This window comes from Colias philodice, chromosome 9 (assembly GCF_061535455.1).
Source record: "Colias philodice isolate Cphi_HAF_F1 chromosome 9, ilColPhil1 Martin Lab GWU primary, whole genome shotgun sequence".
Classification (NCBI taxonomy): Eukaryota; Metazoa; Arthropoda; class Insecta; order Lepidoptera; family Pieridae; genus Colias; species Colias philodice.
This window is the reverse complement of record NC_143094.1, coordinates 12053208-12068268: the sequence shown is the minus strand read 5'-3', so window position 1 is coordinate 12068268 and position 15061 is coordinate 12053208. Positions and strand designations below refer to the sequence as shown.

At 35.8% G+C, this 15061-nt stretch overlaps 1 protein-coding gene across 1 annotated transcript in view; it reads right to left on the bottom strand.

The window, feature by feature from the left end:
• osp (myosin phosphatase Rho interacting protein outspread) overlaps positions 1-15061 on the bottom strand; it is a 256619-nt gene that overhangs the window by 51160 nt on the left and 190398 nt on the right. The window contains exon 3 of the mRNA XM_089698688.1: positions 5745-5810. Coding sequence (XP_089554814.1) covers positions 5745-5810 — 66 coding nt within the window. The remainder of the gene's footprint in view (positions 1-5744; positions 5811-15061) is intronic.

Genomic DNA, 15061 nt, shown 5'->3' with positions numbered 1-15061 from the left:
GCTATGGCGCTAGCTTAAATCGAGCGTTATGGGTTTATCAACAGGTTAAATTAACGGTGGTAAATGATTTAAAATACGTGAAGCGTGGGTAATTGCTTATTAAAGCTTTATTAGTTACTTAGACAGCGGAGAATTTAGGGAAGACAGCTTTCTGAAATGATGAAATCCCCATGTTGTTTTGATTACTTTTTTATATATTTACATTTCGTTATATTCTCCCTTGGTTCTAACTACATTATTACTACATATTATAATAATTGTACAAAGTCTACCCAACCTTCTTAGTGTACCTTTATTTGGAATGCCACATTCTTATTTCTCATAAACATTTTGCAAGAAGATGGCCTCTGCCTTGACAGATATATCGAGTAATTACGCTGCAATTTTTTCGAGAATTAAATATATATATATAGGTCTACCAGAATCTGATGGCATATTTATATTTAAGAAATAAAAGATTTTCATGTGGCAACTTATTTGACAACTATCAAATTGGTTGTCAAATTATTTGTCTTTTTTGCAGTTGATGAATAATTTTTAGGATTTTGTCTAAAAAATCTTCGAAAATGTCGAAAAAGCCGCTGCGATCACAAGCAAGAGGTATTGTTTATAATGTGTATAGAAAAACATTCGATGAAGAAGGGTCAAACACATCACAATTTTCAATTTTGAAGATTTTATTGGTAAATTGGACTTACCCGTTTTGATACTTTAAATTAAAAAATATTATATGTAGGTAACTATAATAGTGTTTGTTGATTAGAATATAATTTTATGAAAACTTATTACAGGAGTTACCAATACGGCTATTCGTCAAGTCTAAGCTGTTCAAGTCAATTTTATAATGTGTGTATCTGTTAATACTTACGAAAATAAACATAGTTTTATTTTATTTTTATTTTATTTTTTAAAAAATTATAAGCAGTCTAGTTTTGATTTACATTATCATTATATCGATATTTTCACATGGCATACTGATAATGAATATACAAATATAGGTATGTGTAAATAATAATATGTATTACCTGTATAAAAGTACTTAATATGTATATTATACATGTAAGTATGTACCTACATAATATTAAGTGGATATCTCATTATTAAGTACTAGATTTCCGCCCGTGGCTTCGCCCGCGTTTTCAAAGGAAAACCCGCATAGTTCCCGTTCCCGTGGGATTTCCGGGATAAAACCTATCCTATGTGTTAATCCAAGTTACCCTCTATATGTGTGCTAAATTTCATTGTAATCGGTTCAGTAGTTTTTACGTGAAAGAGTAACAAACATCCATACATCCATACATCCATACATCCATACATCCATACAAACTTTCGCCTTTATAATAGTATTAAGATAGTATTGTCCACTTATGTAATGTGACTAATGATATTGAGGACAAAATAAAAAATAAGCAGTATCAAGATCGTTCAGTCCATTTTCCCTAGGGTTGCACACTCAAAATTTTGATTTCCCTAATTGCCATCAGATTCTGGTTTACCTATATCATTAAATATAAATCATCATTCCAGTTAACGACTTGGACATTGCTACCTTCGTATATTTAAGTTAATATCAAGTAATTGTATGTTTATATGAGATAATATCGAGACTAGTCATTTGATTGAAAATTACCTTAGTTATAGGAAAATATCATTGTTTATGTGTGTTTTAGATATAAATTAACGACGTGTGCATGTTGAAATCGTTAAGATCTTCTGAATTACAAAAAAATAAGCTTACAAAAATTAACGCAAATTAAACCTCAGGACTAACGCACTCCGTCGATTATTGTATTAAAAATTTTCTTGTATTATAAAATTTAACTTTTTAAAAGATGTAGTTGATTGTGAATAAATTAACGGAAGTTACAGTGAAGTTACACTTTTGTGGCGTCAAAAGGTAAACATGTAAACCAAGTCGCGGCCTTCAGGTTATTCAGTCAACTGACATTATAAACCAAGGACCCGCCGCAGGTCGCCACAATTGGCCCAAACAAATTATGCCCCCGAGGCAGATTAATTGTATCGAATAAATGAAATAGTAATTGGGCGTTTAGTTTCAATTATGTGTGCCCTACAGCGAATTCTATGTAATTAGATCGTGACAACCGTATTGATGCATTAAACACCCACTGATTGCAATGTTATTAGAAAAATTATCGCTTACACCAGAGGGCGCTGACCATTGTCTCGGAATTGGCTTCGTTTAGAAACGTGATGAATTGCTTTTAAATTATTGAAACAATTAGTTTTGTACGCTGCGGGCGCTTTTCAAGGATTTAAAATTGATCGCGTCCGTGGCATTTTCGTGTGATGTAAACGAATGTTATTATCGAGTGGACGCGCGTGATTACCGGCTTGTCAATGAGTTTTGTAATTACCTTGTTTTGGACGTTTTACCGCTACAGGGCAACTATTTTGTAATACCTAGTATGGCCTGATTTTCAAAAATTACGACAAAATAATAGTGCTGAAGTAAAGTATAAGTTTGGGTAAAGACAATAATATTATGTAACACTAGATTTCCGCCCGCGGCTTCGCCCGCGTTTTCAAAGGAAAACCCGCATAGTTCCCGTTCCCGTGGGATTTCCGGGATAAAACCTATCCTATGTGTTAATCCAAGTTACCCTCTATATGTGTGCTAAATTTCATTGTAATCGGTTCAGTAGTTTTTACGTGAAAGAGTAACAAACATCCATACATCCATACATCCTTACAAACTTTCACCTTTATAATAGTATTAAGATTACGTATACTGTACTGCGATGTAGCAAATCGTCTAATTACTCGTAATTATAGTATTCCCAATTGAAAAGCGTTTGCAAAAATGTTTTCGCATTTTATAAATGTCTAGACGTACGCATCACGTAATACGAATTCAATTGAGAGTTACATGTAACCTTTAGTAAGAATTCGGTCAAGTAAACAGTATGGCACTGCGTACTTCAATCTCGCGAACATAGCTCATTGTACTTATAGGGCATCTAATCCAATATAACAGGGCTTCCCTTGACGTCTGCAAATGGCCACTTTATTGCGCAAATTGTAATTGATTTTTAAAGACTATATAACTCGATTATGACTTAATATATTTTATGTAATGTGAAGATATTTTTAGGCTCGTTGATGCTTACGCATTGTCTGCAAGATCGCTCGTAAGAAGATATTTTTAAACCTTTTGTTTATGTCCTAAGTATCGCTATTACATAATGTTATAAGTACTGTACTGTATTATATAATCTTAAACTCAAACATTTATTTATTCAATTAGACTTCTTTTAGTAGCACTTTCGAATCGTCATTACATATTTTTAACAATTACCACCGATTCGGAAAGCAGTATCGATGGAGAAGAACCGGCAAGAAACTCCATAGTTCCTCTTTTAAGTTCTAATGTCTTTATTTTATCCGAATCGAAATGAAGCTGACGGGACTCAATAACTTGTTTAGTTATCACTAAGTACCAAAAAAAAATTATCAGTTCAGAGTTGACTCTGAACTGATAATTTTTTTTTGGTACTTACAAACATTTAGTACCTTCAATATGGTATTGATACCATTACCATACCATTTAAACGGCATTTTATATCACATTTAACTTCATTATCGTCTTCACACCATCGATAGAACACAAGTGGGCTATTTCTAAAACTACCGTTAAAATAGAGTTGTCCAAATTAGGGACAATTATAAAAAATGTGAATACACGGACACACCCACGGGTTTTTTAATGCATTTATTATGTACACGTAGGTAGAAACCGAATTTCTTTACAAGTAAATTTCTAGTAACTATTTAACTGCACCCACGATTCGACTACCTGTTTTATACATTGGGAGGTTGTTTGATGATCATTTTATTCAATGAATACCTACTGTTTATTAAGAAATGTAACTTGAAACTTGAAAGTAGTCTAGGAACTTGACTTCGACTGTGAATAAATATATTTTGGTTGTTACGTGCCCAAAATACAGTCATAATAGGTTTTCGATTTTATGATAATAAAAACGGTAAGTGCCATATTTTTAAAATTTTCATAATGTGACTATTTTTAAAATTTTAATAATTGTGGCCAAAACGATTTTATTGTATTGAAAATGACACTTTTAGTTTACAAACAACGCAATATACTTCTACCCTCATTTTATCCACAATATGTGACCATTTAGCAAGTGTCGATCGTTAACACGTCAAACGGACGTCACGCTATAGAAACGTTTTAGCGTGAAGTTTTTATTTGCGATACTAAAATTATACGGGCATTATGTCGTTTTGTTTAGCTTGTTAACTGAGCTATGAACAAGGTTATTAGTGTAATTTGCGATCATTTTCTTTATAGTTGGGTTTTGTTGCGGAATTTTACTAGGACTCTTGATAATTTGTAAATTGTAATAATAAATAAATATTAACCTGATAGCCGATTTTAAGGTTTAAGGTGTATGATTTTTGTAATATGTATTCCTCAATTTCTCAATGTAATAAATCCCGGTCAAATAACAAGAACTAAAACTTTAAGGATATGTAGCATACAGGACAATCAAAAATATTTAATTCATTAACGTATATACTATGTATTTGTAATACTATGTATTCAATTTTCACAACCAACTGCTATTCTAAACAATACAACGAATTAATCGCTCTTTACAACCGTCAAATTTAATTTTAAAAAATCCTTTACCACCTACGTATAACATACTAAGAAACTTAGTCCAACAAAATCCACATTTAGTATAACGTTACGGGTTCGTTCCCAGCGCGGGGTGAACGTCTCGACGCTATCGCTAACAAGTCAATTACGCGATGCCCTATACGACTGGTTTCAATTTGTAGGGCTAGGGGTGGCACACATGGTAGTCTGGAAGGGATGGTCCCTTTACCCCCCTTAGGGCGATTACACGTGATCTGTGTGAGTTTTGTAGTAACGATGTAGCGAAGAAGATGAGACAGTATGGTTAATGAACATAATATAGTAAATGCTTTTGCAATATAAATTCATAGATCCTTTACTTTGGGATGTATACTTATTTTAAGAAGATGAAAGAAGTAATTTCTTAGTTGATTGATTTCTTGCGATTGAACTCAAAATTACTCGACCGATTTTAATAATTCTTTTACTATAAGAAAGCTTCATGAGCTTCCCGGGTCAATATAGAGCAAGCGACTAGTGTAATATCAGTGTGAAATTTGAATGCCTAGAAATATTAAGCAAAAATATACAATTGTTTGTGCGACTTAATTAAACTATTTTGAGGGTATTTCGACAATTTATAAATATAACGTGGCAACCCTACCTCCAGCTAATAGACTGGCTGGATATCGTGCGAGATGTATAAGTATAAGAAGTTTGCGGAAGTGGCCTTTTTTGCTTTGATACACAATAGGGATGACACAAGTTTACACTCGTATTTACGACCAGAAAAATCCTATTAGCGAGACATTTTATGGTAAGTTAATTGGTAACAGCTTGTCCATCGGTTTGTTAGATGTGGTTGGATTTTTCATTTGTTATTTCTTTGAATTGTTATTAGGTTCATCATTACTTTAAAAGTTTTAGAAGGTAAGTTTGTTTCCCATTGGTTTTTACCATTATCTTCAAACTTTTGCAGTAGGTGCTTAACTATCGATAAAGTTTTAATGCAGGATATTTTTTCAATTTTATCAGGACTTATGGAACAACATATAAATTATTGTCAAAATAAGTAATTTATTTATTATTATTCTGTAAATAAACGGTAGGTACTTACGTGTTCGTCCAGAGAGTATGTGAGCTCGCCATCGTCATATAAAACGAACCACCTCCGCTGCCATCTCTGTAACAAAGAAAATACTGGTTAAACATTTAAGTAACATATAGGTATATTAAAGTAATTAATTATAAAATTGAAAAAAAAAAACGATCAAGAGGTTGGATTAATATTATGGTCGAATTTCAATAAAAAATACACTGATTTATTTAAATTTCAGGCTCTCTCTTTCCTTTCAATCTATACTAATAAATGAAGAGTTTGTTTGTTTGTTAGAACGCGCTAATCACAGGAACTTCTGGTCCGATTTGAAATTCTTTCGGTGTTAGATAGCCCATTTATCGAGGAAGGCTATAGGCTATATATCATCACGCTAAGACCAACAGGAGCGGAGCAATGCGGGTGAAACCGCGGAGCACAGCTAGTTCTTAATATGTAGTTATAATATTTCGTCCCGTGTTAAGGTATCTAGCATTAAGTACGTCAAATTATAGTTTTATGAGAAAAGATACTATCAGAAGAAAAAGATGTGTTTTAAGCTACAAGATAAGGAGCATAGTTCCCACTATACCTTGTAATATTAGCATATAGAAAACAAAACAATGAGATTGTATGCATTCAATTACATTTACAAATGTCCTTAACCTGCTTTATTTCTAATGTTTTACACATTTCCCTATTTCTTCGAAGAAAATAATGCCAATGTCAGAAGTATAAAGATAATAAAAATTAAAATATCAATGTATATCTATTTGGTGTTGTATCCGCATTTTGAAGATATTTTAACAAAGGCCAAATTCAAATGTTGAAAAAAAAAATGTGTAGAAATGTAGTTCTAAACGTTAAACATAAATATTTCGTAAGAAATTTCTTTTATGATTTCTTTAAAATTAATCTTAATATATATAAATCTCGTGTCACAATGTTTGTCCTCAATGGACTCCTAAACCACTTAACCGATTATCTTCTTATATATAAAAATGAATCGCAAAAAGTGTTGGTAAGCGCATAACTCGAGAACGGCTGAACCGATTTCGATAATTCTTTTTTTATTATATTCCTTGAAGTACGAGGATGGTTTTTATGTAGAGAAAACGTAAATATGTACCACGGGCGAAGCCGGGGCGGACCGCTAGTACTTAATAAAATTCGCACACCATGTGCAGTTCGATCCAACTTGAGAGATAGGATAGTTTTTAAACATGTAGGTACCACAGGCGAAGCCGGGGCGCACCGCTAGTATACTTGTATTTTTGGAAATACCTTGTCATATATTGATAGGTAGAGTAAGTGCGCCAATTATGGACCACCATAAGGTTTTTTTGTAATAAAACTCAGAATTATAAAGATTAATCAGCCTTATATATTTTAAAAGGTTCGGTAGTTATTTAGGAACAAAATCAAATATTATAATTCTTAAGGAACATTAATATCTTAGAAATAATCAACATTTTCTAAAATATGTCATTTTTGTTCATTAGAAAAAAGTGTACAAAATATGGACCACATGGTTTTAAATATGGACCATAGTGAATTTGGTACAAAATCATTGAAAACAAGATGTCAAGATTGTAGGCTTGGTAGTTCTTCCTCTGTTGCTGACAGTTTTCCTTAAATGCGGTATAGGCTGAAACACTTTTTGCGAAAAATATGATTTAGATGATGTAGAGGGACTAACTATTGAATCATTCATAGTCAGTGTTGACACTCCTGGTTGTGCATTTGCTTCATAATGTCCATCAACGGGTCTGGGGTGATGGTTCAATTACAGATTTAAGGTGTGGGAGATGCAACAGCCTTTGTCTCAGGTAAGTAGTTATCGGGTTCAGGTACAACAGCCCTTTGCTGAGGTATCGGGTTATCAGGAATTATATCAACTGGTGTCGTTATATCGCGCGCTGGGTCATTAGAAGGCCCCTCTACTGCTGGAAGGTCTTCGTCAATAAAGCCATGATATTAACGGGATATATCCTTGTGGCACGAAAACCGCATAATGCAAACGCGCGCTTGCTTGCTTTAAACACGTGCTTTAATTGCATTAGCCATTGCCTCTTTATCCCATGTTTGTCTGTATTTGTAGATGTTATCCTTAAACAGTCAAATAAAAATAAAAATATATGACTTTTACTTATATGGACCACTAGTCCATATTTAAAACATGCCGGTGGTCCTACACATACATTTTTACGGTAATATTGTTGCTAAGAAAAATATTTAAACTATTCGATACATCAACTTATTATGAATGATTGTAAAGCAAGTCACCTTTCCCCTGGTGTAATTCACTTTTCCAAACAGTAATATTTTATGAAGTTATGAGCTTACGAAATTAGGTAAAAAATTACATCGCGCGATGACAAAAACGAAAAATGGCTGCCGTTAATGCGTGCGCGCTCTCTGCACAACGGCAAAAGACTGGCGAGGCTCTGGTGGGGTGGAATTCAGTTTTCGGAGACCGATACCTACCTATGACTGATGGTTTTCGAGAAATGAAGGTAGTCCATATTACGGAACCAGTCCATAATTGGCGCACTTACTCTATGTGATGAATGTTGAACATATTAATACTTCTCACAGAAGATTTATGGTTATTTTATAAGCAGGCTTTATAGTCCGGGATACATCGCCCATTTTTGCAAGTGATTACTATCAAGCTAATTTTTCGTGAGTAGCTTTATTTTGATGAGATGCCCAATAATTTCATGTACGAAACTCTCGATTGTGGTAGCTACCAGAGGAAACAAGGATAAAATATTTTGATTTGATGGTTCTCAAATATTAATTACTAACTGAATGTTTTTTTTTGTTCAATCTCAAGATAATTATCTAAATTATTCGAAAAAATATTTGTCCTGCAAAATCTATGGTTTGATCAAAGAGTCCCCCTTTCCAATGTGTATCGATAACGAAGTCATCATAAATGATTACTAACCAGCTGATTTTTTTATTTTCACTTATTTAATACTTATTTAATTCAACAGACATATTGTCCTACAAATTGCGTAATAAATATTTGAGAACCGTCAAATCAAAAATTTTTATCCTTGTTACCTCTGGTAGCTACCACAATCGAGAGTTTCGTACATGAAATTATTGGGCATCTCATCAAAATAAAGCTACTCACGAAAAATTAGCTTGATAGTAATCACTTGCAAAAATGGGCGATGTATCCCGGACTATTACATAGTAGGTTGTTGATAGCATTATCAAAAACGTAATACGACCTCCCAAGGTGTTGTTTGTTGTTACTTATCTTAGAAATTGATAGTAATCTATACTAATATTATAAAGCTGAAGAGTTTGTTTGTTTGTTTGTTTGTTTGAACGCGCTAATCTCGGGAACTACTGGTCCGATTTGAAAAATTCTTTCGGTGTTAGATAGCTCATTTATCGAGGAAGGCTATAGGCTATATACCATCACGCTACGACCAACAGGAGAGGAGCCACGGGGGTGAAACCGCGCGGAGCGGCTAGTATATAATATGACAGTATTCATGGTTAAAATCATATACATATACATAATTTTGTATGAAGGTAAACACTACGTTGTGATTGTGATAATCAAGAGCTGAAAAATAGTATAAATACATATTTGAAATTACATGAAAATTTACGTAGGTATATTATATAGGTACTAGCTTACCGCCCGCGGCTTCGCCCACTTTGTCTAAAACATAATAAATTATTAAATTATATATTAAAACCTTCCTCTTGAATCACTCTATCTATTAAAAAAAACCGCATCAAAATCCGTTGCGTAGTTTTAACGATTTAATCATACAAAGTGACATAGGGATAGAGAAAGCGACTTTGTTTTATACTATGTAGTGATTTAAGACATAATAATGGTTTTAAATGGAAAATATAGACTCAGGTGGCAGATAAGCAATCAATGAACAAAATAAAACCAAATTGAGAATAGCATATTCTTGTTACGTTTTACAGATTAAATATAAACATTGCATTTTCTTATCTTATTAAAATAACGTTCAATTTATATTAACATTTGCAACATTGTAGGTTATCTTAACAGTTCGTCAATGTGGAAGCATCACTAATGATACAGCCATTACCGGTTGATAAGGCGATACATTTACTCGTTTGAAGAGAACTTTATACGCATACAAATGGCTATTTTTGAGCCACATATAGGCATAAGTATGTTTTTTACTAAGATTGAATTCAGATAAACGCAATTTACATAGAAACCGGTGTACTTGCACCAGTATTTTATAAATGTGTGAATGTTCAGTACCTAATTAAATATTTTATCTCGCAGTAAAGGCTAGCTGAGAAACACATATAAGTAGTCAGAGTTTCAAGTATAATTAGGTAAGTACTTCATACTCTTACACAAAAAAAGAACTGCTATCACCGGTTGATCTAACGCGTCATCAAAGACATCGAAGACTTCTAAGAAGGTTGAATGTTTGGTCCTCAATCACGCCAGAATCGTGGAACGGATTCGGATGTTTGTAACATCGATCATGTTATATCAACACTCGGCAATCAGGAAGGGGATAGCTTCCTTTAACAATCTCATGTTTATATAATATATAATAAATCGTGTGAACGTGATTACAGTTAACTAGAAAATAATAAAAATAAAGTGGCATTCGTAGCTTCATAGCACGAAAATAATTAATTAGGTAAAATTGTGTTATAAAATCTTGCAGCGTTGAATGTGTCTATTAAGAAATAATTAAAAAAAAATCGATTTTAATTTTTGGTAACTTTAAGAAGCGGTAAGAAATAACTTAACTTTTAATAACTTATTGTCGTATCTACAATTAGGAGTTCCTTAAATATCTAGCATATTGTCGATTCAACTTTTTACGAAGAACGCAGTTAAACAATCAAATAACTACCTATACGAGTAGAATACACTGGCACACGTCACTGGAATGCTTGCTCTACTTCCGCCAAAATAATCTCAAAATACCATTCCAATACGACACGATCAGCAAATACTAATTGGTAGTATTAGTGGCATTAGTCCATGTGTCGGCTGTCGTGTCGCCACACAGATAGAGATCGTGTCGGTCACGCGACGTACGCCAATTTGTGTTCCGATTAATTAATTTGACGACTCGACCGCTAAGCTTAGATGTGATTTGAAGTTTGTGTAACAGGATTTACTTTAACAGGCGAGCCATGTCTACACTGATCGAAGTGTTTCGCGCAGTAAATGTTTCGCGAGGCTCTCGCTCAGTGTGGACTGTGGACCCGTCTAATCAAACTACGACATTATTCGGGAGTGACAAATTAAAATGCAAAACCTTTTTGTTACGAGTAAAAAAAACACTCATTATTCAATACTTAATATAATACACTCGACGGGTCTCCAATCATTTCATAAATATACACACTGCAAAATGACTCTCCATTCTACTTATATTCATACTTCTGTAAAAAAGTATGTTATTTTACAACCTACCATACTATCTATCTATATGCATTGTAGAATCCTCACTATAAACTCCATTAAGGCATCAAAACAGTCAAACACATCAAACATTACCCATTACATCAACACACCGATTTCACGACCATACAAGGAGATGTATAATATTATTGATGTTTTGCATTAAAACAAAACATGTATTATGTGTCGAATAAAACACACAGCGTTGGGATGAAGAAGCTGTCTATGAATCCCCTAAATCTATAGAAATAAGTTCTACCTTACCTCTTGTCTATGGATCTTTCACCTCACTAGCAAGGGCGCGTCCCTTTATCTACTTCCGCCTCTGACGCGCCGCCATCTTCCAAGCGCATAGCATCTTCATCAGCAAGCAGTAAAACTCAACGCTGTGTGTTTTATTCGACACATAATACATGTTTTGTTTTAATGCAAAACATCAATATTATGTGTCTTTCTAAAACACACAGCGTTGGGATGAAGATGTGTTTGATATCTGCTGGTGAAGAAAGAGTTACAAACGCTATGTTGAAATATAACTTATCTGTTGACATTGTAATACTTAGTGTTGTATTACAAACTAAAATTTATTTCTCAAAAAAAAAAAAAAATGCTAAATGAAAATGCTGTAGGTATTGTCAAATAAAGCTATATTATAGAAATTTCAAAAAACAATAATAAAAGGCTATTGCCCACAAAAAAAGAAAAAGAACATCCTTTCTTGCTTAACAACTAAACTAACAAACTCTTTTCTTAAAACTTAAATTGTTATCTTTAGGTAACATTTCAACTTAATACACATTAATGTCATGACACTGACTAAATAAATGGACTATACAATATGCTTAGTGCTTTTATATAACATCTAAAACAGTCTTGGTTTATTGTGCAACAGTAATAGACATTAAATAAAGAAATATAAATCAATTATTATACCTCAAAGGAACATAAAAGAGATCAGTCTCAGTCAATTCTTAATAATAAAGCCTCTAAGGCTTGATATCCTACTCAATAAGCTCTGCTTATTAGTCAATTAAAACAATATAGTAAAGGAAGAGATACAAAACAATCAACATTGGCAAAATTGTGCCCTAAGTATTAATACTAAATATCACACTGATTATAATAAGTACTTAATTAATTTATTAGATGGGTTTAAAGTTATCAAAAAGTAAAACTGACTCACTGTCCCTGGCTGGCTTTACCGGTCGGCAGTAAAATTTTTTAAAAGTCAGCATACTCTTCCAATTGCCCCTCTGAAGGATCTCCTCAATGGGTTGGTCCTCTAACCAACCTTTTGACGCCACTGCTGACCTGATACTGCCGGGAGGGGCTGCTATGCCTACTGACTTCAATATTGACCTTATCCAACCTGAGATCAGGGTCCGAGTAGCGGGCTTAACTTGACCCTTTACTGATAAAAATAAATTATCTATCTCTGTGCCTGAACGCCTATCTTCTGAGATCTGAATTAGCTTTTCTATGTGGGTCACTGGGCATATGGAAACATCTGGGTGCCTTGACAAACACCAACCTGACTGTTGGTGTGTTGCTGTATCTGTCTTGGATCCAAACTCAGGCCAGAATATTATTTTATCTTCCCGTCTGATAAAACAGTCCTTAGAGATCCTAAGAAGAGTTAGATCATGGATTCTTCTGCCCGATGCTAATAACAGGATTAAAGCTGTTCGCCTTGATATCTCAAACAGGGTTGAATTACCATCTGATGATCTAAGCCAGTTAACCAGAATCTCTATGTCCCAGATTGCTTCTTTTCTTTGTCTTGGTTTAGCTATAGCAATAGCTCTTAGGACTTGCTGTACAAAGAAATTGGTGGTGATTCTCTCCTCTGATGCACCATAGAAGGTTGATATCGCTGACTTATGCAGTAGAATTGTACTGTAAGCCAGATTGTGCTCCAAATGTAGGCTTGCTAAGAACTGAGCGACGTCATTACCAGAAGGTGCCCTGATGTCCTTGTTATTAGATCTGCACCAAGCCAACCACCTCCTAATTGGAGGGCCGTAAGTTGCCAGTGTGGAGGGACGCCAACTAGCTACTAGCAAATCCTTCTCTTTTGTACTCCAGTGGGCTATTTGTCTCCTCCACCCCCAATCTCCCAAGCTAGCAGTTTCAGGTTCTCCACCTGAGGGGGAGGCAACGCCGTCGATAGATCTATGAGGCAACTCCGTAGGTTCTGTATGACAAATGGTGGACTGAGTGCTCTCGACCTCAGGTCCGGAAGCCAATAACACTGAGCCCACTGGGGGGCTATTACAATGTACCTGCCCTGTGCCCTGTTGAGGTGTGCTAGTACCTGTGGGATTAGACTGGGTGGCGGAAATACCCAGGCCAGGTGCCAGCTCCACTGCTGCCTGAAGGCGTCGCAGAACTCTGCGCAGGAATCTCCTGCATCTAAGCTTACATACCTTGGTACTACTGCGCTTCTTTGAGAGGCGAACAGGTCGATGTCTGGTACTCCCCATTTCCGGAATAACACTTCTGTGGCATGGGGTAGAAGATGCCACTCTGGTAAGGGTTGTCCTCTCGAAAGGCGATCCGCTATCCCATTGAGGCGGCCTGGGAGGTAGGATGCCGACAGAGTTAATTCTAACTTCTCGGCCAGACAAAGCACCTCGGATGTTAGTGATAAGAGGGCTAATGACTTTGTCCCTCCTTCGTTCCTTATGTGAGCGACCAGAGTCCGATTGTCGGACTGTATTAGTATGTGGGCCCCTCTTAGTGTACTTTGGAGTCTTTTTATTGCAGCGAGCACAGCATATAGTTCCTTGACATTCGAGTGCCAAGTTCTCTGTTTGCCTGTCCATCTCCCTGACAGGTAAAGGCTGTTCAGCTGTGCACCCCAGCCCGCATCCGCTGCGTCTGTGGTAAGGAAGTGTGTTACCTGTTTCCTTATAAAGGATATGCCGTTCTTGCCTATGTTTCTCCTCCACCACATCAGGTCTTGTGTCGCAAGGGGAGGCAAGGTTCTCCTCACTCTGGGTCTGCTCCGTGCAAAACTTCTGAGAAATATCTGGAGACGGCGACTGTGGAGTCTGCCGCCTCTCAGCGTTAAATTTGCAAAATTCATCATCCCTAGGACCACTTGTAACTCTCTTTGAGTGCAGGACGATCTTGCTTCCATTGCCGCCACTGTATGTTCTATCTTTAAAGCTTTCTCGTCTGGTAATGACACAGACATCCGTCTCGTGTCCCACATTAGGCCCAAATATTCGAGTCTCTGCACTGGGTCTAGGATTGACTTTTTGAAATTGATGTGCCAACCAAGTTTCTTTAGGATGCCCACGGTCTCCGAGACCTGGGATGTTAATTTGGTTCGGTTCTGGTGGACCAATAGGTAATCGTCCAAGTATACTAGAAGGCGAATACCCCGAGCTCTCAGGGTCTCCGCGACCCAATTTGATATGGCTGCAAAAGTCCGGGGGGCAGAACATAGGCCAAAAGGGAGGGCCGTTAATTGTAGAATCTCCCCGTTGTAAATTACTCTTAAAAACCTGCGGTGAGAATTTGCTATGGGCAAATGGAAATAAGCTTGATGGAGGTCTATCTTCACAAGCCAGTCCTGGCATTGTAAGAATTCCATTACGGTAACTTGTGAAATTAGTTGGAAATGTCTGGCAGACACGTAGGTGTTTAAGTGCCTCAGGTCGAAGACGGGCCTTGCTGAGCCATCTGCTTTCCTTACCAGAAACATCTTTGAGTGAAAGCCGGCGTCTATCTTTCTGGGCCTCTCTAGGGCCCCTATTTTCTTTAGCCGGTCTACCATCTCTGTCATGGCGGGGGACACCCTTGTAGAACATCTCTTCAAGATTAGCCTGCTGGGCAGACACATGGGAGGTTTCTTGGTAAATGGAATTCGAGAGTTGGTAATGTT